Below are 24,642 nucleotides of genomic sequence, written 5' to 3' on the forward strand. Positions count from 1 at the left end.
TTCTGCCCTCGTAAACAACATCCGGGTGGAAAACACCGGGTGTATGGCAACCCATGTTGTAAGTGTATATTTTGGCGAATTCTCTTAAAAATAGCTCAAAACTTATTTCTTTTCTTAGATCAACAACTTTGGCCAAAAATTTAAAAAGCTCAACAACCCCCCCCCCAAAAAAAAAACCCCAAACAACTTTTATGTTCAGGTTTTCACTTTTTGAAATATGGCATCCCTACTGCTTTCTCCCATCAGGTAGGTATCTAATGTTGAGCTAAGCAAAAAAACTCAAATCAAATAACAGCTTCATGCTTCAAGGTTCTGCATATCTTCTGCAGCTTCCTTACTCACCATTCCTGTCTCAAGCACTGCCTCCAACAGCCTGCAGTAGTCCTTAACCCTCCTCTCCAGCCACTCCTCAAAACACCGGGATCCTCACTCAACTCTAAATCAGGTCATTCATTACAAGAAAGAAAAGTGCCAAAGATCAAACTTGCGTTGAAGCTACACCCTCAGATTCAAAGTTCATCTCCCAGATTCCGAATGCAGTCACTGAGCACTGAGAATCAAGGAAGGGGTTTTTGCACATGCTCAGAAGCACCGAAATTACCGTATTATTGCTTCCAAGACTGAATTGTAGTTAGAATAAATAGATTCAAAATGAGCAGCTGTGTTGTAGTAGCTCAAAGTGTGGACAGGAATGTTCCTGATTCAAGTGTCACAAATTGATTGACTGACCTTCAGCAAGCAACAGTAATCAGGGCCATCTTAAGTATATCCAGCACCATGGTGCAAAGATCCTTCCAGCAACCCCCCCCCCCCGGGTTCCCAGAGTTGCCAACCTTTTTATGGCACTGCCAGCAGCTTTGAGGGGCTGGAGGAGGCAGGCAGCAGCAGCTGGAGGGCAGCTCCTCCGGCGGGAAAGAGGTGGAGGCTCCAGGCGTGGTTGAGGGTGGTGAGCTGATGCCAAGAGGCACTGCGCCCAGCCTCTGCCTCTTCCCTGGTGCCCATACCGCAGTGGCCACGGCAGACAGAGGCTCCGGGCGTGGTGCTGCTTTAGCATGGCATGGCAGAGGCGGGCAAGGGCAGCAAGCTGATGCTGGGAGGTGCCACTTCCAGCCTCCGTCTCTTCCCTGGTGCCCTCCTGAACTTGTCGCCCTGGTGCCCCACGCCACTTGCCCCTATTGGGCAAGACGCCACTGACAGTAATACTGGCCAACCCTACAGGTTTGTTCTAAGCATTACTGAGATAATGTTTCAGTGTCTTTTGAACACTTGAAACAGACTATGGAAATGTATGGAGCACAATCCATCAGGAAGTTCTCCTGCACAAGCCCCACTGAAAAGAATAGGGACCACACAAGAACTAAGCTACTTCTCCAGGAGATGAGAAGTTCCAGGTGATGTGTTGGCAGATCTTGTTTTCCTTAGTAAAACAAAAACAAAAAACAGCAGGGGATACTTCAGGTATCCGTTAATTGCTTTATATACAAATATTGTATAAGGTAAATGGGCATAAACAGGCACTCCCACAAGGCGGAAGATTCATCAGAAAGCAACTCAGGCACTCTCATTCCACATATCAGGTCGTGTGTCATGTAAAACCACATACACTATCAGGAGGAGGCATTTCCTAACCATTAATACCATTTGATGAAAGAATAATCAACCGTTCCGGGTAATTAACGAGCTATCTTCCCAACAAAGGAAAAGTCAGCCAGCAGCTGCAACAGTATTATCACCTGAGCCCTAGACCAGGAAACATCCCCTTGGTTCTACCTGCTATAACTTTGGTTATTGTTTTTATTTATTGCCTGTTTCTAAACTAAATGGTGCCGAGGTCCAGACTGTCTGGAACTGTTTCTGAGCTCTGATTCAAACTGACTCTTAGTTTAAACGAATTTGGGACCATAACAAAAACGAAAGCTTCCACTCACATTCTCAAGTTTTGTAAAGGTGCACATAGCCATAAGAATAGCCCTTAATACTTGCAAAACCTGAATTTGGAATTTGATCTTCAAGCTTGAAGTGGCCGTTGAGTAGAAGGGGGAGAAGAGCTCCTGCACAGCTCAAATTGCAGCAGTTGTTAGATCATGAAGAACTGATACCTTGGAAGCTTCTTGGCTCTCTCAAATCAGATTAAAATCAAATACAGTTGTGGGTAACTGAGGAAGCATGTAGGCCATTTAGTTGGACCCAATGACAAACCTTTAATAATACATATCCCGCCTGTATAAGACCTTGAGAACAGACTTCTCTGGGAGCCAATGGGAGACTTTATTCAAATAAATGGCCACAGCACATAGAGAAAGTTAACCCTTCCTCCTCCTCCTCTTATCCACCCTCACCCGTGTAACAGTCTTACACCCACAATATGGTAATTACGCTTGGAAACAGCTAGGAGCCTTTTTCCTAGCCTAATTGCAGTGCGGGGAGGGCATCCGGTAAGTCCAGAACGAAATCTAAAAATAAGCTCCATCCTACAATCCTGGCTGTGGCTTGGCAAGAACCGGATTGATCTGAAATATGTTCTGTACTATGAATAAATATATAGGATGATGAAAGAATTTCTTTGTTAGGTCTTCTGTAAACACTAGCATTAGCCACTGCTTTGTTGATTCAAAAGCAGAGTGTTACAAGAGGGCCAGAGAAGTCTTCTGTGAATCAAAAGTTTAAAAAGAGGGCTAAGTTAATATATTTTGGTGCTTGAGATGAAAAATCCAAATGGCATATTCCCCACCTACTATTTAACATGGTCACAATCTATGAGGAATTTCTCCTGCAGAACACCCACTGAAATGCATAGGGTAGTTCTTGCATAGTTCCTATTATTTTCATCAGCACTTGTGCAGGAGAACTTCTTGATGGATTGTGCGTCGTACATCAAATCTTTTCTCTCTTCTACTCTGCTGCCCTTTTTTTTTTTACATGTTTACTTCATTGCATTTATAGCCTGCCTTTCTTCCAAGGAGCTCAGTGCAACACAGATAATTCTCTTCTCCCACTTACTTTCACAACAACCCTACAAGGTAGACTGGCCCAAGGTCACCCGGTGAATTTCAAGGCTGAGCATTTCCTTCATCCTACCTGACGCATAATCCACCACTGAAATGAATGTGAGCTCTTATGTAGTTCCTGTTTCCTTTCAGAGGAGCTTGTGCAGCAGAACTTCCTAACAGATTGCAGCCCCTAGATCTAACCTCTACAACACACTGGTTCTCATTGATACAGTCTGTTTCCTTGCTTTATGTTACTTCTAGTTTTAAAAACGTGTTAAGAAACACAAGTTAGCCTTAAGGCCACTCCCATGATTTTCCAACTGCCATTCATTAATGACAAGCTCTGCCCACATGTAGAGCTTACAACATTTAGGCCACATTCACACCACACCTTTAAAACACTATGATACCACTTTAAACAGTCATCGCTTCCCCCAAAGAATTATGGGAACTGTAGTTGAGGTGAAGAGCTACTTCTCTCCAACTGTAGCAGAGCTACAATTCCCAGAGTAGTTGAACCATTAACCTTTCTTCCCAGGGAACTCTGGGAATTGTAGCTCTGGGAGGGGAAAGAACAGATAGAAAAACATTGACCACCTGCAAATAAAAATTGAATATCCAACAGATCTATCTATCAAGTGTTATAAACCAAACTATCCCATTATTCAAAGGCTCTCTCTGTGCAATGTGACTCGACCACTAACAATGCATTCTAACTCCTAGACAACTGGTGCATGAGGTCACTTTCCCTGTTTGACCAGGCAGTGCACACTCATTTGCAGAATGAGAAAGTGGCTGGGAAACTGGTTTGCCCAGTCTTAGCATGAGAATGTGCACCAAAAGACCTGAAAACAGAAACAGATTAAATCTGGGTGCAAACTAAGAGATTACTGGTCAGTTTTTGCTTAGAGGCATTTGGAAGTTAAAGATGCTGGTATTACTTTAGGTCAGGTGTGCTTTTCTGCTTCCTCTGCCAGGGTAGGGTGTGCCATCCCAGGCAAACTCAGCAACCTCTATCTATTGCTCACCTCCCCTTAAAAGTACATGCTGAAAGTACAGATGAAACCGTTCGCCAAGCCCTTAAGGTATTACACATCTCTGTTTCTTCAGAGCACTTTCCTAAATGTGGCCTCATTTCTTGATAGTGAAAGAAAGGGAGCACAGAGAGACTTAAGATGTCTATGGGCATCTTAAGGCCCCAGTTGTAATGAGCACTGTGTTGTAAGATCTTTCATCTTCACATAGGAGATGGAGCAAGCTTGTTTTCTCCTGCTCCAGAGGGTAGAACCTGAACCAATGGATTCAAGTTACAAGAAAGGAGATTCTGACTAAAGACCAGCAAGAGCTGTTCCACAGTGGAATGGACTCCCTTGGAAGGTGGTGGACTCTCCTTCACTGGAGGTTTTCAAGCAGTGGTTGAATGGCCACCTGCCATGGACGCTTTAGTTGTGACTCCTGCATTGCAAGGGGTTGGGCTAGATGACCCTCAAGATATCCCTTCCAACTCCACAATTCTATGATTCTATGAATCTAAGTGGGGGTGGACTGCATGTTCTCCAGGATCCCTTCCAACGCAGTGGTCCTATGAATCTAAGAGTGAAATCTGGACAGAAAATTATCTGAATAGGCCTGAATAGACCTGGCAAGTACAGTATCTAATTTTTGTTAGGTAAAATAGACATGATATGCTGCCATGGGAACTAAATCGTTGGCTGACTGCTCTCAATAGCTGCCCTTCCGAATGACTAACAAATAACTAAAAGGGCGAGATACCCAGCTGATGTAATATATGACGTAAACCCAGCCAGATGGGTGGGATATAAGTAATATATTATTATTGTTGTTGTTGTTGTTGTTGTTGTTATTGTTATTATTATTATTATATTATTATTATTATTATTATTATTATTATTATTATTATTATTATTATTATTATTATTATTATTATAGTTAGGCATGTAAACTGACAGCATTTGAGGGTGCCGACTGGCTCTTTGGAGATTTAGTATGGGAGCAATAGTTTTTTGGACTATCTGTTGGAATGTTTAAACTGAATTTCCATGTATGCTCAATCTGTAAATTTGTAAATAAATACAGATATTTCAAAATGTGGTATGCCTCTTGCCTTCCAAAAGCATCGCACCCCCCAAAATTCTCACTGCTCACAAAACCAGGGTGTACCTAACACTTGGTTTAAACTAAGTCTTAAATTGACGCTGTCTCTTCAACCAAGTAGTATTTTACTAGTCCTACCAATAAAAGAAGGCTGATCGCCGAAGAATTGATGCTTTTGAATTATGGTGCTGGAGGAGACTCTTGAGAGTCCCATGGACTGCAAGAAGATCAAACGTATCCATTCTTAAGGAAATCAGCCTTGAGTGCTGACTGGAAGGACAGATCCTGAAGCTGAGGCTCCAATACTTTGGCCACCTCATGAGAATCATAGAATCATAGAGTTGGAAGAGACCACAAGGGCCATCGAGTCCAACCCCCTGCCAAGCAGGAAACACCATCAGAGCACTCCTGATATATGGTTGTCAAGCCTCTGCTTAAAGACCTCCAAAGAAGGAGACTCCACCACACTCCTTGGCAGCAAATTCCACTGTGGCAGCAAATTCCACTGAGAAGAGAAGATTCCCTGGAAAAGACCCAGATGTTGGGAAAGATGGAGGGCACAAGGAGAAGGGGACGACAGAGGACGAGATGGTTGGACAGTGTTCTCAAAGCTACCAGCATGAGTTTGACCAAACTGTGGGAGGCAGTGGAAGACAGGAGGGCCTGGCGTGCTCTGGTCCATGGGGTCACGAAGAGTCGGACACGACTAAACAACAACAACACCAATGAAACTATATGTAGTTAGATATTCAGGATTGTCAGTAAATCCCAGATCTGTGTTGCTAGGTTCTGTCAAGACTGTACTTAAAACATGGCAACTTCTGCCTTGGGCCCTGTATTTCTTAAGGTTCTGTCTTTGACACACTGGATTACTCCAAACTCTGTTCTAACTTGCTGGTTCTGTAACCAGGGAGCAGAGTTTCTCAGCCCACAAAGATGGCAACCTTACTGCCATTAGAAATCAAGAGTGGGACACTAGATGCAGCTGTTTAGGTATGCAAGGCCTGTGTGAGTCCGCCATTGTTTTCTCATAACTATTCTTTTGCCAAACTACAATCAAAATTCAGCAAAGAATCCAACTTAATTAACTGCCCCCTCCCCTCATACACTAATTAAAACCTTTCCGCCAGCCTGCTTATCCTTTCAAGACTGGAGATCCTCGACATTTAGAACACTTCTGGTGGGCGTTTAGTATTCCCCTCCACAGAAGCAATTAGTAGTGAAACATCTGGACCCTCTTCAGATGAACTAGGCATCATTAACATGTTATTAAGACGTCCAGACGATGGAGGGGGGTGGTGTGCTCCTTGCTTGACTGGAACTGTTCCAAAGATGCAGGGACTGTAGATGGATTGAGAACACAGCTTTAACCTGCTGACCCAAATGCTGGAACTAGAATTACAATCTGGTGTCGTGTGTGCAAAGGTACCAGAACTGGATGCAATAAAGCTGCGTCCACACAATTGGTAAATGCAGATCAACACTTGTTCTCTTTGTGTTTGCAACATGTGCTCCAGCATTTGCGGTGTGAGCATCATAAAATGGTAGAAGGGAAGATATATGCCTGTAAATAAGCAGTGGGAATTTTGCCAGAAAGCCGCAATCAGTTATGGATCATGACTGTGTAGTCAAAGGTTTGGAATACCACACCTCCAAGTTTCACAAGAAAACAACCGCCATATGGCATCCAAATTTGTACACATTTCAGATTTTAAAAGCCTTGGCACATTGAAACTTCCAAGCTAACCTGAAAATGATTGTGCTGGACATAAGTGACGCTTATGAGAGTAGTTATCTCTGCCTTGAACTCAGAGCGTGATTTCAAACAAATCATTTTATCTCAGCCTCCTCCAATGCAGGAATAACAGACTGACCTACCTTACAAGGCTGTTGTACAGATTACTAAAATATCCCATGCAAAGTTCTTTGAACGTTCGGGAAGCATTATGCAAATACAAAGGGTGACTATGTCCAAAGCCTCCTCCTTTGCATTCAAATCTATTTCCAGGATTTACAACTTGAGTCCTAAGTGGGCTCAAATTTAGCCCTGATAATAAATATCCACTCTACCAAATAAGGGGAGGAGAGTAGTCTGATGATAATAAATCTGCCAGACCGGTACTTATCGAGAGCCAACACCCAACAGCCCTGCGCAGTTGCTCTTCTCAAAGCATTTTGCTCAAAAACTTCCAGGAGAATCATGCATTAAGTTTGCACATCAAATCAGGAGAGAGCAGCGAAATACATAATTTTAAGGTATTGTAAGACTCTGCGTGGGTTAAAAATGAGGGAGAAGCATTTTTACGTTTTCCAAAATTGGTACATCTCTCTTTTCTTTCGAATGAAAGCTGGTTTTCCTATTCTCAGGCAAGAATTCTTTCGCAGAGAAAGCTCTCGTTACAAATTGTCACAACTTTGTTGCCGTCGTCGTCGTCGTCGTCCCCCCCTGAGGAGAGATCTTTATATGTATTATATTTACTGGGAGCGGTCTGGGGAGGGAGGATGCGGCAGCCCACCCAGTGCCTGAGCGGGGCGGAGCAGCCCAGCTCGGCCGAAGCTCATCTCTGCCGTGGAGACATCCGAGATGCAAAAGGCAGAGGCCCGGCCACGTCAGCACGACCACTTCGGGGGCGCCGCAAGGGGACGAGGCGGGGAGCGCGCCGCCGGAGTGCCGGTCGGACCCATGGAAATCCCCGCGGGGCTGATGCTGGTACGAGGGCGGGGAAGCAGCGGCGAGGGAAAAGGGGCGAAAGCCGGCCCTTGGGCTAGGCAGCCGCCTCAGAGGATTTTGGCCAGCGCGAAAGGGCAGCTATTCAATTCATTTTGACGCGTTTGCTCTCCTGTATCTGTGGAACTGTCTGCCTCAAGTGCCCAAAGGCGCGATGCACCTTCATTTGAGTGGGGCGGAGGGGGAGACGCCGCTAGATGTCGGCGCCTGAGGCTGCAGAAATGTCTAGGGCGGGCCCGCGGTAGGGGCGGGGGGAAATCCGCCACCGAAGCAAATGCCTGCGCGATCAGAAACGGCTCTCCAAAATGCGTTGTACAGTTCATTTTCCGAATTTTACGCACCTCGGTTCCCAAGGGCCGTGTGCACGCCCCAGGAGACGGCGACGCGCGTGTTTGCAAGGCGCGTTAAGAACAAACGTCGTCCTGAGAAGGACGGGCACAGGACAAAGCGTCCTCGGCAGGGGCCTAGCTCTTGCTAAAGTGGTAAACATGTGTCTCAGCTGCACCACGTTGGACTGCAAGTGGGGGGGGGGTCACATGACTGAAGGGTTTACCTATGCAAAACAAAACCCCTGCGCATAGAAAACTAGAGCTAAGGCAGAAGGGTTGGAACACAGCCTATCCTGTCTTTCTTCCTGATAGGCTCCTTTTCTGTGTGGGTAGGTGAATCTATTTTTCTTGTGGGAGTCCCCCGTTCCATCATGCCAGCTTCCACTTGCAGTCGAAAATAGTGTGGTCTGGACACCAGTTTACCCCTACCAGTGTTGAAGTAATGTCCAAAGTGAGCGTTCTCCAGGGGGAACCCTTTAACCCAAAAGCAATATTCAGAGTGAATGATTACACCACAGACAGGGTGTGACAGTTACTTAAGGAAAGATTCCAAAATCCATATTAGGGCAATGCCTTTATTAGACTAAACAAAATATAACAAAGCAGTGTTTAAGCTTTCAAGTTCTCCAGAAGTCTTAATCAGGCTAGGATTGTAAACAAAACAGAGGAGAAGAGAATAACTGACCTAAGGAGGAGGCTAATAAATGTATTGCCATAATATGAAATATGAAATTTTTCTTATAGGCCAAAATGGCTTACATTTATTTTTGGTTTGGCCCAAGGTATGTGTTTCAGGAGGTCTTAGATCAATGAAGAGGAAGCTGAGGCTCTGCAGATGTTGTTGGACTACAACTCCCAGCATCTGTGACTGTGGGCTGTTCTTCCTGCGGCTAGCGAGAGTCCAACAACATTAGGAGTGCCTCTGGTTCCTCATCCCACTCTTCGACTGTAAAGTCTTAAGTGGACAGCACATCAAGGAGCACCTCAGAAAAGACATTGCGAATCAGGAAACCCTGGGGAAATGGGGGAGAATTCTAGGTTTCTGGGGTCAACAAAGCTAGAGAGATACTATTTATTGTAGAAATAAAAATAATGAAAATAAAAAATTGTCCAGTAGCACCTTATAGACCAGCTAAGTTTGTTCTGGTATAAGCTTTCATGTGCATGCACACTTCTTCAGATACCAATGGACTTCCATTTCATTTGTTGTGGGACACAGTCCTTCAAGATCAGTTCTGTCCCCAGGAAGAACTGACACAGTGTCATCAGCCATACAAAGTTAAAAGAGATGGCACTCGGAATTAGTGGGATCTCAAAAAAACAGTATTGTGAAAGGGGAAGGGACATACCCCCGGAAGAGGGAAGCTGGTTCAGCATTCCACATCCAGGGACAGATAACAGAATCCTTACTAAATGAAGATGGGGAGACTCATACAGGGGTGGGTTTCAGGCAGAGTGGGACCCAAAGGCATGGAAGGAGGCACCTCAGGGGAGTCTGCCATGTAGAAATGTGAGGGACCCAAGAACTCACTACCATGAAATAGTAGTAGCAAGTGGTCCTTAGTAAACAAGCTATGGAAACAACTTCTCTTGAACAAGTTCTGTAGAGGAAACCCAGAGAGACAGGAAGTACCATTTCCTGTTTGGGGAGTGCAGAAAGAGTTGTGAAGCGTTTGGTAGGCCATAATATATGGCTGCTGGTGGTGGGCTTTGTTGTTTTTGTGTGGGTGTAGACCTACTTTGCAGAAACACCAGTGAGGTCGGAGATGCACGGAAATTAGTTAGCTAGAAATACGAATGAAAGAGGTGCAGTGCCAGTCCAGAGAGTGAAAAGATTGAGTGCAGTTGGGGAAATCAAAACAATTTTGAACTGTAAGCTTATAGGGGGCAGGGTCCTTTTTTGTATATATTTTTGTGCTAAGTTCCATATATATTAATGGTGCCATACAAATATTTATTTTTTATTTTTGTAAAACAACTACCCTGCTCTTCAACCAAAAATGCCCATTGATTTAGATATTTAGATATGTTAGCTACATGGTATATGGTACTTGTATTTGTGGTAGTACAAGCTAAATGGGACAGTTCATAGATCTTAATATAATAATATAATAGTATCACTTAATATTTTCTGGCTTTTTAAAAGTACATTCTTATCACTTCATCTAAGTAAAATTAATTCATTTTGATTCTAGGAACCGTCCCTTTACACTGTCAAGGCAATTTTCATCTTGGACAGCTTTGGGCAGCGACTTTTGGCCAAGGCAGGTACCTCCACCATTTTTTTTTAAGGCTCAGTTCCACTCTGGTAAGACATCAGGTAGAATTATGAACAACATTTTTCAGGTTGGGAATAGAAGATCTCTGCTGGGGTGCATTCAGTAGTGGAGGTCAAACACATGAAACAAGGAATCCTACTACTTGTCCTTTGAGAAGGCCAGACCAGCTTATCTGAGACTTGCAGTCAATCTCACACCCAGAGAATTGAGACCTGCTTAATTTGAACAGTGCACCCGCAGCATGTGTCCTCAGACCCTTCATTGGGGTGGGCTTGTTGACTCCATCCCAGAAATTAAGAATTGCTATGCTGGATCACTGCTTAACAGCAACCAACCAAGTTCAGGGGGGTGGAGATTGCATAAGGAGGGCAACATCTGCCTTCTGCTGTTATTTCCTAGCATGAGGTCAGCAAGAGATCCTTATTACCTTGGCTAATTGCCCCAGCTGTACTGGTGCCCCATGTAGCCATCCAATCCCTTTGAAAAGCTACTTTTGCTACTTGGGACCAAACACTCTTTGTGTTCATTGAGTTCCATCAGTTGAGTCTTCGTATCACGGGAATAACTTCCTCTTCTCGTAAATGTGTCCCCATCAATTTCAGCCACTGATTCCACCTTTATGCATTCTGACAGGTAATCGTTTTTCACTCTCTGTTCATCACTGATGTGAGGGATGAAGGGCCTGTGGACCTCCAGATGTCGCTGAACACAGCTCCTATCATCCCTATTAACCACACTGAGGGCCACATGTTCCCCATGCCTAATGTATACGTTACTCATTCTTGAGAGAGAAACCATAGAGTGCAGGAGCAAGAGCGTGAAAGACTGTTAAAACTGTTGAGAGAGAAAGCAGACTATGAAGGCTAGAGTGGCAAGAGATCCATGGCCAGTCTCTCTCTCTCTCGCTCTCTCTCACCTTCACTCGCTCTCCCTCCAACCCAGAAATAAACAGAAGATTTCAGAGGTGGGAGCATCCAAGAAATTTGAGGGCTGCATTCAAGCCCACCTCTGATGTAGTCCAACATTTTGTTTCCACCAACAGCCAACCAAGTGTTTCTGAGCGCTCCCAGGTGGGCCAAGAAGTTAATAGTGTCCCCTTGTTTATCCCTAGCATTTGGTGCTTGGATATAGATTGTCTCTGAATATGGAAGTTCCATTTAGCTATCATGCCTGATAGCTATTGCTCTATCTATTGCTCAGGAGCACTGTTCTCTAACACGCTTTTACCAATTTTCACATCGAGGGGATTTTCATTTTCAATGAACGTGAATGTTGTGGGAACTCCATCTCTCATCAATCCCAGCCAGCACATCCAGTGATCGTGGATGTTGGAATTTGTAGTCCAGTAACAGCTGGAAGACCACAGGTTCACAATCCCTGCTCTAAAGTCTGGATAGAGCTGATTCTTATTTGTTAGCCATTCCCTACTCCTATGCTGCCTCATCCTTGTTTTGAGCCTCCTATTCTGGCTCTCCACAGTATTATGATGACACCTTTCCATCTATGAAGGAACAGAAGAGTTTCGAAAGGAATGTCTTCAACAAGACCCACAAGACTGACAGTGAGTATGCGGCCATTAAAGATAAACAAACAACCAGCAGCCTCTAGTACCACCAGGCACTCAACCATAGATCTCCTTGGCTCTTCTCCTTCCCTTGAGAAACAGAGACCACATCTGCACTGTACATTTAACGTAGTATCGTGTCACTTCAAACAGATACCGCCCCCCAAAAGAATTCTGGGAAGTGTAGTTTGTTAAATGGGCTGAGAGTTGTTAGAGGACTCCTATTCCCTTCATGGAGCTACAGTTCCCAAAGTGGTTTAACAACCAGTCTTCTTAGTTCTGTGAGGGGAATAGGGGGACTCTCAGTACCCTTTAAAATATTGCAGCTCCCAGGATATGTTGAGAAAAGCCATGACTGTTTAAAGTGGTATGATATTGCTTTAAATGTATAGCGCAGGTGGGACCAGAAATATTTCCGTCAACCAAGAGTGAAAAGAGACACTTGGAGTGACAAAGGGACAGGTGATGGCAATGTGGAGTGGTCCAGCAGTTGGCCTAAGTGATGGAGAGAGATCAAGAGGAGGACACATTGCAGAAGGTTTTTCTGCGCCGCGGAAGAGGAGGAGTATGGGGTGAATTTGGCCTGCACTCCTGAAGCAAATTTAGTTGCTGGTATGGAGACATATTTACCCCAAGACAAATCCACTCCGCTGGTTTGCATTTCAAATAGGTACTCCTGTAGAAATGTTAGCCATTATCTGGAGAGGAATAAGCAGTCTTTAAAAAATAAAATAGAAACCTGCCACTTAGAAGATGTTATGCCAAGCACAATCTTGTATGCTCTAACTGTTAGAAACCTGTGTGTGTTGGACAAGGCATTTACCTTATCTGCAGTCAGGCCTCCTTTTGGTCCCTAACTCTGCCATGCCACACTGTTCTGGGTGCAGTCAAGAGGAAAACCCCTTCAGCTCTGGGACAGCTTGGCACACCCTTTAAAAGGTAAACAAGCTCCATCTCAGTCAGATGGAGCCCATCAGAAAAGACCTGGCTGACTCAGATTCCATCCATTTACAACTGCAGCATGGGTAGAATTAAATTGTTAGAAATCATAAAAAATAAATCAGAAATAAGGTCACCACAAGCAAATGAGGCAGGGCCTGATGGAGTTGTAAGGTTCTCGAAGGTGGGATAGCTCAGTTGGTAGAGCATTAGACTCTTAATCGCAGGGTCGTGGGTTTGGGCCCCACGTTGAGCGAAAGATTCCTGCATTTTAACGTTGGGGGTTGGACTAGATGCCCCACGTGGTCCCTTCCAACAATACAATTCTATGATTCTAAGAGCTTTCCCGCTTCTCTCTCTAAACATTTTTTCTCTTTCTTGTTTTCCTCAGGTGAGATTGCTTTTTTGGAAGGCCTGACCATTGTCTATAAAAGCAGCATTGATCTTTTCTTTTATGTAGTGGGAAGTCCCCATGAGAATGAGGTAAATATTTTTTTAATTTTTTTTAGCCAGCAGGTAAATGAGCTAAATAGTGACTTATGTAGCCTTAAGTGATATCTTGTACTTTTTATTTTGTGGTTTCATTGCCTTTCATTTCTGTCCGGCCCGTCCCCCCAAATGTTGAACAGAAAACAGTTATAGGTAGAAACCACGAAGAGAAAGGTTCTAATTAAGCTTACACATGACTTTACAAATGGACAGGACTCTGAGTAAAGATTGCACAAAGTCATCACATTGCCAAGTAATAATGCTATGTTACATGTTGTGTAGAATCACCGTTTGCTTCTGTTCCCAGCTAATTTCAGAAAAACAAAGCTACAGCAAAGCTTTGGGGCCCCTACGTGAAAACAACCTATGTTCTGTCTGCTCTGTGTGTTTCTAGTAGATGGTCAGGGAGAAATACAGTACATGTTGAAAAGATCACTTGATTTTGTTTTTGTTGATGTGAGTCTTCCTTTCTTGGTCCCACTTTTTAATAGCTGATGTTGATGTCCGTTCTCACCTGTCTCTTTGAATCTCTCAACCATATGCTGCGGTGAGTATCATCATTAATCCCAGTGGAGATCAATGAGATTCTCACAAAGTGGAAGGGACAAAATAAATAATCGCTCTGACCTGTTGCCCAAAGATAGTATGTGTGCCCATGTGCTCATAATCCAGATCATAGGTAAAGGTAAAGGGAACCCTGACCATTAGGTCCAGTCGTGGCCGACTCTGGGGTTGCGGCGCTCATCTCGCTTTATTGGCCGAGGGAGCCGGCGTACAGCTTCCGGGTCATGTGGCCAGCATGACTAAGCCACTTCTGGCGAACCAGAGCAGCGCACAGAAACGCCGTTTACCTTCCCGCCGCAGCAGTACCTATTTATCTACTTGCACTTTGACGTGCTTTCAAACTGCTAGGTTGGCAGGAGCAGGGACTGAGCAATGGTAGCTCACCCCGTTGTGGGGATTCGAACCGCTGACCTTCTGATCAGCAAGTCCTAGGCTCTGTGGTTTAACCCACAGCGCCACCCGTGTCCCCAATCCAGATCATAGTTTGGTACAAAACAGAGGATGGGCATATTGCAGAGAAGTGTAGCTGTAGAACAAAGAACATAAGATGGCTCAAAGAAGCAAGTGAAGCTGCATGCTACAGGGAATGGCAAAACTATGAGAATTTCTCAGTGGATTGTGTCTATTGCAATAGCAGATTAACAGTATCTCCAAGCTCAAAGTGCTTTCTGCTTTCCAGAAAAGCTTTTATTGGCAAGATACGTTCCTTCCCAAAATGTTCCCTTTGATTTATAGGGTATTTTAATGGACTGTCTCTTCAAATACCAAGAAACTGGTAGCAAGAATCTGCATCTGTGACTGTTTTCTAGGTGCTCCGTCATCAAATGTGAAGCTGGTGACAATGAAGGAGAGAGCCTTTTCAGTAGTGGCACCCTGCCGATGGAATACCGACCTTAAGGAGGCTTGCGTACCATCCATTTTGCTATCATTTGGGCAGCACTCCTTTTTATTGTCCAAATACAACAAGAAGCTCTGCCCCTTTGCAGAACTCTCACCATCCTAGTTGTTCTCCTTCTGGCACACTCCTGTTTGTCCTCCTTTAAAATATGGCACCTAAAACTGGACACAGTTCCCCAGATGTGGCTTGACTAGCACAGAAATGACTCCTAAACTAGTTTAAATCTAGTAGTGTAGATATGTTCCTGGTGCTCATAGTTGCCTTGCCTTGTCTTGTATCTAGAAAGAACGTGGAGAAGCGAACCCTGGTGGAAAACATGGATGGGGTGTTCCTTGTGGTGGATGAGATCGTTGATGGCGGGTGAGATCATGTGGAAGGGGAGAAAAGGGAAATGAATTAATTTGGCAGATCTCAGCAAGCTGGCTCATGTCACCCTGTTTTAAATCGAGTTAAAAGGATCTGCCATAGCTCATCCAACTCACTGAGATTCAAACACTAGCTGAGTACCTAAATCACATTAAGGAATCCAGTTAAAATGTAAACACAAGTAACAAAATGTGAGCTCAATTAATTCATGTTTTACAAACAACCCATTAGATGTGTTTTCTCCTACTTTTTGAACTAGTAAGAGACTCACAATTAAAGGTAATTTATCCTTTTCAAAAGGCAGAATTGCAGTTGATGCATTGCTCCCTTGCTTGAGGGAAATGAAATGAAAAAGGTTTCACAAAATACCAGGAGGAAGGGAGGAACTTTATGGGAGTTACTACTTTTGTTTTTAAAGGCTCTCATAAATGTTCTTACACTGCCATGGTGCAGCCTAGGGAGAGATCAGATATAAAATGAGAACAGGGCTTTAGAAAACAGCAGCGCATAAAATAAATGTCGCCAAATGGCACAAGGAATGCCATGGTGCTGTTCATCACTGACAACAGCCAGTAAGCCACAGCCACAATTCCACAAATTGTTTCTTAAAAGAAATGCAGTGTGTGGCAACAAAACGTTGCCTTTGGATCAGTAGTGTAAAGTGCTTTAGAATCGCTTCCCCAAATGCTTCTGGATTCCTTGCAACAGCTGCATAACAACTGCATAGTTCTTGCCAGAGACACAGATCAAAATCTCCCTTCCCAAGATGTTTCATTTTTCTTCTCCATTTTAGTGTGATTTTGGAAAGTGATGCCCAGCAAGTCATCCAGAAGCTGAATTTTAGGGTAAGTGGTCCGTCCCTTCCTTCCTTCCTTCCTTCCTTCCTTCCTTCCTTCCTTCCTTCCTTCCTGTAAATATTCTCTCATCTCTGCACTTTATTCCCTTGCTCATCTCCCTGAACCTCTTTCCACCTCAGACGATCCCGGAGCCTGCAGCTTATGGCTTTGTTCTCTTTGATTACATCACGGGTAACTCCGAATACAATGAAATTTTGCCCGAGAGGCTCTACAAATAGCGAACTGTTCTCGCAAACAGGATGCAGGAGTAAGACTTGACTTCCTTCTAAGCATGTCGCTTTAATGCAGCATGGCAGCTGACTGGGTTAAAATCCTCCTGCTTCCTTTATCCCCCATTGCAAATCGTCCGGGGAGATTCTTTCTCTCCTTTCTACCTGTCTGGCTTTTCCCACACCTCTAGACCCTTTTTGGGGCTGTGGCTAAAACTAGCTTGTGTGCATGTAGGAATGGAGGGGGGCACAATTGCAAGAAAGCAAACAAAGCCCAGATACTGTAAAGCCCTAGACATTTTGATCTCATGGTACCATTTAGGCCAGAACCTGTGTGAAGCCAGCACTCGCGCATCTCTAGCCAGCTTATATCGAATTACTGTTGTTATAAACACACACACACACACACAATGGTTCTATGAGATTGTATGTTGTTGGCAAAAAGGAGGTGGCTGGGTAAAGAAGTAGGAAACAAAGGTAGCCAAGGGGATGCAAAAGAGACTGAATCTACTATAGGGCACAAACAAAACCTTTGTATTACCAGTGGCTGCTTCCTTGCCTCCCAGGAATGCAACTTTTTATTATATTTATTTTACAAGAGGATTTCTGAACTGCCAATTCATTAAAAAAAAAGAGTATACAGTAAAATCATTAAAACATTATAAAGTTTCAAAGTAAATTAAGAAACGACCAACACAGAATCAAATTAATTCTCTAAAGAGGCTTGTGGAAAGAGAAATGTCTCTAGCAGGCAGCTAGACAACAGGATTGTGGGTGCCTTCCATTGCAGACATGGCAAACTTTCTGCAATTAAGGGAAGAGAAAATGGTGCAATTTTATTGCATTTTACGTAAGTGTCCTGCTGCGAACGGGTTGCTTCTGTCTTTCATCCCATGAGAATGCTGGTGGAGGGATACTATAATTAAAGCTAAATAAATGATTTTTAATAAGTGGCCAGAGGGGTAGCCTATATTTGTATAGGATGAGTCAGCCGCAAAACACATGCAGCATGTGTGTGCCTGGTATGATATAGTGTATGTGTGAGCTTCTAAGCATGCTGTGTCAACAGCAGTATTAAACTATGTTCCCACTTCATCAGAATATGCACAAACACTCCCTATATTTGGGTTTGCTTTCCAAGTGTTTTTTTTTTAAGGAGGACATGAGCCTGCAGCATGGAAAACTTTTGAGTGTAACAATGCTCTCGATGTTAAATATCGCTGCTATTCGTCTGGTTTTGCTCCTGTGATGGGAAATAGGATTGGGAGAGGATATGTAATATCAGTAGCCTGGCTTCCAACCTTTAAGGGCTCTTGCAGAACTATCTCTGCATGTGTTGTACCCACCTCCAGCAGCTATGGGGGTGATTCTGTTTATGGCCTGTTTCACACAGGAGCCTGGTGGTGAAAAGCTGAGTGACTGTGGCTGGTAACAGACCCAAGAACAGCTAATGGAATTAGGCACAGGAGGAGCCAAGTCAGAGGAATGGTCCATTTGGTTCATCATTGTCCACAGTGCGTGGTTGCATATCTCCCATGGTGTCAGACAGAATCTTTACCTAGGGATGCTGGGACAGTGAATAGGGTCTTGCACCGAATTAAAAGCCACCTCTTCCTACCCTCTCTCAGTGCCACCATTGCCACCACTTGCCTGCTGGTTGAGGCATCAATGGAGGGAGAATAATCAGGCAGGAAGCAATGAGGTCCAATGTACACTGCTTTAGCTGCACATTGAAGTTTATTTGCCATGTTACCCTATTGGCCCGAATATAAGCCACACCCGCAGATAAGCCACACCTTTAAAATTTGGCAGCTTGGGGGAAGATTAGGAGCCATGGACAGGATGGGTGCCCGTGCTCTCGGGCTGCATCCTCGGGGGGGGGGGGGCGAGCCACACTGCTTTGCCAGAGGCATAAGGTTGCAAATATAAGCCACACTTTAACGTTTCACAATTTGACTTGGAAAAAAATGTGGCTTATATTCAGGCCAATACGGTATTGTCCATTTGGAAAATACCTTTTGGGATTCTTTACTGTCTGTCTGCTTGGAATTTTCCCATCTTGAATAATTTGAAGTTGTCTGCAAATTTTGCACTACCTCATGGCTTCCTTCCACCTCCAGATCATTTATGAATGTTAAAACACTATTCCAACTATTCCACTATTCCAAATGCAATGTGAAGATTCCCTCCAATGTGAAAACCGCCCATTTATTACTTCCTCCTTCTCCCTGTTCTTTAATCCATTACTGACCTGTCAAAGGACCTGTCCCATTATCTGGTGACCGCTAAGGACCAAACTAGACGAAGAAACCATTCACAGAATTACCAGCTGTGCGAATGGCTTTTAAAAAGCAAATGGCAGGCTCATGAGGCCTGATCTAGATCAGGAATCTGTTGTGGGAATTTCGGAGGGGGGTTGCACTTGCTGTTGTTATGGAAGAAAAGCTCCCATTCATGCTACCTCCCCATTCACTACAAAGAGGCATTTGATCTCGATTGGGACTGCAGAATGGGGGAAAGGGTTAAAGCCTAACTTAACACCCACCCACCCACCCGCGTGCCAGAAGCCTAATCCAGATTGTGGGGGAGTGGGCTTTTTAAAAAGTCATGCCCACCATTGATAATTCTCTGAATGGTGTTGCATCCAGTTTGTCTGTAAAATTAGTTAATATACAATCCCATGGTCCCTGGAAAGTCATCCTAGGGGCCATAGGATAGAACAGAACAGATCCCTCTTTCTTCCTGCAAAGAAGGGGATCTGCCCTCACAAGCCTCCCAGTTACAGGTGCAAAAACTTTGCAGCCCTTGTTGCTCTGCTGTCAGAGGTAACAACAAAGGGGGGGGGCAGATAAAGTGAAAAACACCATACTTCCCCCCCCCCCTCAAGCCATCACCTACCCACCTTTTGTCCTGGCCAGTGCAAGACTGGATGAGTTTTTTTCTATCTCGGCTTCTGAATTAGTTCTTCAAGAGATCTCCCTGAAAAAAGCTGCCTGGGTTGGCCTGGGTGTATCTCTCCCAACACTTATTCATAAATGTTGTCATAATGGTCTTTAGCTGCTCAATTTCTCACTTGTGGTATATTTAAAGGAAATGTCATTGTCTGTGTCTTCAGCATTTTGCTCTTCAGATCCCCTTAAATTTCCTCACCTTTCCCCTGCCTGTTTTTAGGTGGATGACAGCTCTTTATCTGAACACAGTGTCTCTCAGGTGAGTCTACTCTGGAGTATCTCTTCCGTGCAGGTACCCTGCTCTCAGCTGGCGGTGTCGTCGTGCGGATTAGTTAGACAAGTGGGACCCGCAACAGAATGTTGCAGTGCAGAGTGTAGCACTTCAGGATTCCAGCTACTCCCTGCTCCATCCCAACTTCCTCCTTGTTTTCCCTTCTTCCCCCAACAAAAACTTAAGTGTGCTAAGTGTCTAGAAATTGTTCTAAGATGTTTTATGGGGCCCCTCTCCCTGGTTCCAGCTCCCAGGTTTTTCTGTGTTTCTGCAAATATTTGGGTATCCCCAAGCCTGCCTATACCTATCCTCTCGTGCATGGGCAGTGTATTTTGACTACCATATTTTTTGCTCTATAAGACTCACTTTTTCCCTCCTAAAAAGTAAGGGGAAATGTGTGTGCGTCTTATGGAATGAGTGCAGGCTGCGCAGCTATCACAGAAACCAGAACAGCAAGAGGGATTGCTGCTTTCACTGCGCAGCGATCCCTCTTGCTGTTCTGGCTTCTGAGATTCAGAATATTTTTTTTCTTGTTTTCCTAAAACTAGATGCGTCTTGTGGTCTGGTGCGTCTTATAGAGCGAAAAATACGGTATATAAGGATTCGCACTCAGATAATGAGTTTGTTAGTAGCATGTAAGATGTGTGCCAGAGGCAGTTATGGGTATTGTCTGTGTGGTACACAATATTTTCCCACAGGCATGCATGCCCTCTCCCCCAGCAAAGCATATACTTGCCTTTGCAAACGTGCAATTAAAACTCTGCTGGGGAAATTTCTGCGGGGAGAGCTTCAGTACCCAGTCTGCCCAGAAGCAGCTTTTCTTTTTAAAAAATCGGCATTGGGACTCTACTGCATGTGTTTGCACAGAGTGCGTGCATGACATCAGCATGTGGCCATAGAGGTGTGTATGTGAGAGAGGGAGGGGGAGAGTGTGTACAGGATACAGAGCGCAAAGTGAGAGACTCTGCTGTTTTCTCTTCCCACAAACCGGAAAGTTGCTTCCTGAAACCAGACCCTGTTCAGCCAAACAAGAGGCTGAAAAATGTTGGTAATATTGGCAGCGATCCTGCTCCACCTCCCCTAAGGTTTCTTATCCCCCCCCCCCAAATCTCACTAGCTATCTCCTTACAGGCTGTCTTCTCCAAGTTAATCCTGATGGCATAGATCAAGAGGACAGGGGGTGGGTCCCTGGCAGGTCCCCTAACACCGTACTAACTGCCTCTTCTTGTCTGCTGCCTTAGAGTAAGTAGTTGGCAACATAAACCCCTCGAGCCTGCGCTGCTGCTTTCGCCTGTGAAAATATTTCCCATTTTAACCCAGTTGCTCCGATCCATAGAACGAGAACCATTGCCTAAAAAACAACCTGCGTAATCAATGCTCAAATATCCCAATGAGTTGATGTTCGCAGTTCCGGGGACCAGGAGACAGGTCCTCAAAACTGGGGTGGGAAGGGGGAGATAGAAGAGCGTGGTATAAACAAAGATGATCTTTGTTTGCCAGTCTGATATGTTTGAGCCTACTCCCTGTTTGAATGTTACTTTCTCGTGGCTGCTCTTGCCAAGTCTAACTGATATGTGGCTGTTTCCTTCAACACTTTTTTACATCTCCCAATTCTCTGTGGCATATTAGGGGTATACTCAAAATTGTCAGTTTAACTTTTTCACAGTGAAAGAGTCTTGGTGGGAATTTTCAGTTGCTTAACTATTCCACACGCTGCTCATTGCCTGTTTGAACTTGCTTGTTTTCCTTATCTGTAGCTCTGACACCAGCCAACCAAGGATCGCATAGGTAGTGTGAGGCCATCAGGTTTCATGCAGGAATGGCTGCATGACAGCTTCACAAAGCCAAATCAGAATGAAGGCAGAGAGTTCTGCTTTCACTCTGAATAGGCTCCCTGACGATACTGCATAGGCCATCAGATTATGCTAAGTGATGATACTAAGCAAGAATGAAGGGCAATGCTTTCTGCCTTCACTCCGAATGAGAGACCATTTTGGCTGTGTTTTGCAGTCCCTCCTGAATTATTGTCGAAATGGGAGAATACAATTTGTAGCTCGACAACTTTTTTATGTGAAATATGCCTCCACCATCTTACAACATACATGTACCCTACATATCTATATGGGCTTTATCTAGTCTGACAATCATGGGTTGTAGTTTGATTCGAATGCTAAGAATTCTTCATTAGAGATTTGCAGCTTTCCACACAGGACTACATCTCCCAAGATTCCTTAGAACGAGGGAATGGATAGTAAGACAGTTTAAATCTGTATTAGCCTATAGGGCACACTTGCAACCAACTGCACCATTTCGCATAACTAGCGCCGTGGGGCCACATGTTGCCTAGCAACTGCAAGCACCCTTTACATAGGTCTAGCATCATAGCTGGGGAGAATCATAGAATCATAGAATCAGAGTTGGAAGAGACCACAAGGGCCATCGAGTCCAACCCCCTGCCAAGCAGGAAACAAAGCCGAGGAGGGGTCAGGGGAGAGGGGCTGGCACTAAGGGACACATTACAGTGAGGGACAGAGGACATACTGGGGCCCAATATCCCCTTTGTCCACAATGGGAAAACTAAAGGGCATCACACATAAATGCTTGGCATATCTCTATATGCACCAATGTTTGCTTAAACGTTGTGATCAGATTACTGTGGACATGATATAGTTCATCATTTTCAAACAGAGGGAGAACTCGGATAGAGTTGGGAGGTCCTTAGCATCCAGTTGCCCGGGCCATCACAAACTTTTGTGTCTGTCCTAGAGCCTGATTTTGCATTCAGTGATCACCCCTCTTCATCTAAAAGACACACCTGCCCCCTGGTGTTCAGCTAGTTAGGTTGATACCCTTCCCAAGATTTGATTCCTTTAGAATGTTCATCTGGATTTAGCTCCCAGAGCTTTTTTTTTTTTTTTAAATGGCAGTGGCAGATGTGACACCAGACTAACAAACATCAGCATGCCTCTTGAGTATGTGCAGAGTGCCTTTTCCATAGCTTTGTATAACTGCAATTGGCAGCTGCATATTCAGGACTGGAGGAAGATCTTCCACGTCAAAAGAAATGACTCCCAGTAGGAATGGGGAATTGGACTCCAACTCCCACCAGCCCCAGCCAGTGTGGTCAACACAATGCAAGTTGCAGTCCAACAACACCTGAAGGGCCACATGTTTTCCTGATTTACAGGGTGGTTTGAACCACAGTATCTGCTGGTTGACTTGCATCTACATTGTGCGTCTGGCTGAGCGGGATTATTAGAACACATGTTCCACAATGCATTGCTTTCTGTTTGAGAGATGCTGTGTTTTGGATGATTTGGGTAGGGGATGTCTTTTGAGGGTGGTAGTGCTGGGTGGTCCTGCCTCATATTTGGTCCAGTGATCTTTTGGCTCCTGTGAATTTATTTCTGGACTTGCTCTTTGTTAACCATCTCCCAAGATAAGCTTGTAAAGATGCAAAGAAATGCAAACAACAGATCCCTTTAGTTTTAACTTCAGAATGGCTAATCAAATTGCCCCAATGCAGGGCCTACAGATTCCCCATCCCTTTGGCCTAGCCTGTTTGGAAAACATTGGAGACAGAAGCAATTAATTGTTCTCATTTTCTCTCTCTCTTTTCCCCCAACTTGTTCATAGGTTCTGCAGTCTGCCAAAGAACAAATTAAGTGGTCCTTATTAAAATAAAGTCACCCACAGCAAAGGACACGGCCTTGGAGAGTTTCGCTTTTACATTTTCTCACGTTGCTCTGTTCTTGTGAGCCCTTCCCATTTGCCCCAAAGGATGAGGATGGAACCTTTCAGCGGGTACAAGTTGGTTGGTGACTCTGACAAGTAGAGAGAATACTAATTTCCCAGGGACTCACCTGTGTAACTTTGGAGGGCTGGGGAAAGTGTGTGTATATTTTAAAAGTGTTCTAAACAAAGTAATAGAATCATCTATTACGGCCCTTCCCATTTTTGGACTACAACTCCCATAATTCCTGCTAATCGGCAGTTCTGCCTAACAACTGCATTACTGGAATAAATGTAATGGCATGGTAAGCCTGAAAAGTCAAATCAGGCTGATCCATCTAAGTAATATTTCAGAGGTGCAGTTTTAATTTAATTTTTTTGCTCTGGTTCCTTCACAATTGCTGCAAATAGCCCACTCTAAACTTCCCTTGCCTGACCTCTTCTGGGATATAATGACATTGCAGTCCCGAGATAATCATATCCTTCTCAGTGTCTCCCATTTGTTAAGGTGACAGTAAAACCTTTGCTTGCAGTAAAGACTTGCTTATTGTTCTGAAGAAAATGGACAATTGGGCAATGGCAACTGTCCCTCCTCCTCGACCCCCCAAGCACAGTTGCCAACTTGCATTCCATAGAGAAGTGTGATGCAGAAGCCATAGCAATGGGTCTTGGCACTAAGCTATTTTGTGGTAGAAGGTTGGCCATGGGACCTTGGTCTTCCAATTTACTACCTTGCTAAAGTGGTTTACTGGCAAAACTGGTTGCTTAGTGTGGTTCTGAGCTTCATGACAAATTTAATACTGCAGCCCCTTGGCCTCCAGCGTCCTCTTTTGTCTTTCCTACCTGCCAGGTGCAGCCATTGCAGTATTGGTGGTGGTGGTTGTTTTATAATGAACCTATTTCTGTGCATAAAGAGCCAGCCCAAGCTCCCAGATCTGCTCAGAAGCTTCCAGTTAAAATCCTCGAGGAGTCCAGTGCAAATGGCGCCCCACACAGAAACACATGCTGTGCACACAGGCATCATCCCACAGAAAGTTCTCTGCAAACCCCATTGAATTGAATTGTCCAAGAGGTTGGCACCTCTGGGGCTGCTTTAGGAGAACCTCCTGGAGGACTTGAGTCCCACGGAGTGACTCTTGTCTCGCCAACCCTTGACGACAACCATTTGGGATGGCCGCCTCACCTTGCCTATCAGAGTTGGGCTGCCTCTAGTACACAAACAGGCTCCATCCTTCCTGCACAGCGATATTCTTGCACTGCTCCTGTAGACCACAGTGGGGTTTGCAGAATTGTGCTTGTTCAGTCTCTCCTGCCTTTCCCAGCTCCGACACCCAAATCGCCAACAATTGAGACATAACGGT

The 24,642-nt window shown here is 44.5% G+C and overlaps 1 protein-coding gene across 9 annotated transcripts; it reads left to right on the forward strand.

The window, feature by feature from the left end:
* The first annotated feature begins 7,577 nt into the window (after positions 1–7,577).
* On the forward strand, positions 7,578–23,249 carry COPZ2 (COPI coat complex subunit zeta 2). Of its 9 annotated transcripts, none has more exons than XR_014001293.1 (11): positions 7,578–7,815; positions 10,358–10,470; positions 11,921–12,002; positions 13,336–13,427; positions 13,925–13,980; positions 15,178–15,255; positions 16,055–16,106; positions 16,238–16,289; positions 19,499–19,537; positions 20,681–20,791; positions 23,186–23,249. XR_014001293.1 is itself a non-coding variant. In XM_081166866.1 (10 exons), the coding sequence occupies exons 1-9, from the start codon at positions 7,608–7,610 to the stop codon at positions 19,504–19,506; spliced, it is 741 nt and encodes a 246-aa protein (XP_081022992.1). In that variant the 5' UTR covers positions 7,579–7,607; the 3' UTR covers positions 19,507–19,537; positions 23,186–23,249. The 9 variants fall into 9 exon arrangements, 3 of the variants coding, with proteins under 3 accessions (XP_081022991.1, XP_081022992.1, XP_081022993.1); XR_014001295.1 differs by having other exon boundaries at positions 7,580–7,815; positions 16,238–16,365; XR_014001294.1 differs by lacking the exon at positions 16,238–16,289.
* The last annotated feature ends 1,393 nt before the right edge of the window (positions 23,250–24,642 follow it).

Source organism: Podarcis bocagei (genome assembly GCF_964188305.1).
Source record: "Podarcis bocagei genome assembly, chromosome: 13".
In the NCBI taxonomy this organism is placed as follows: Eukaryota; Metazoa; Chordata; class Lepidosauria; order Squamata; family Lacertidae; genus Podarcis; species Podarcis bocagei.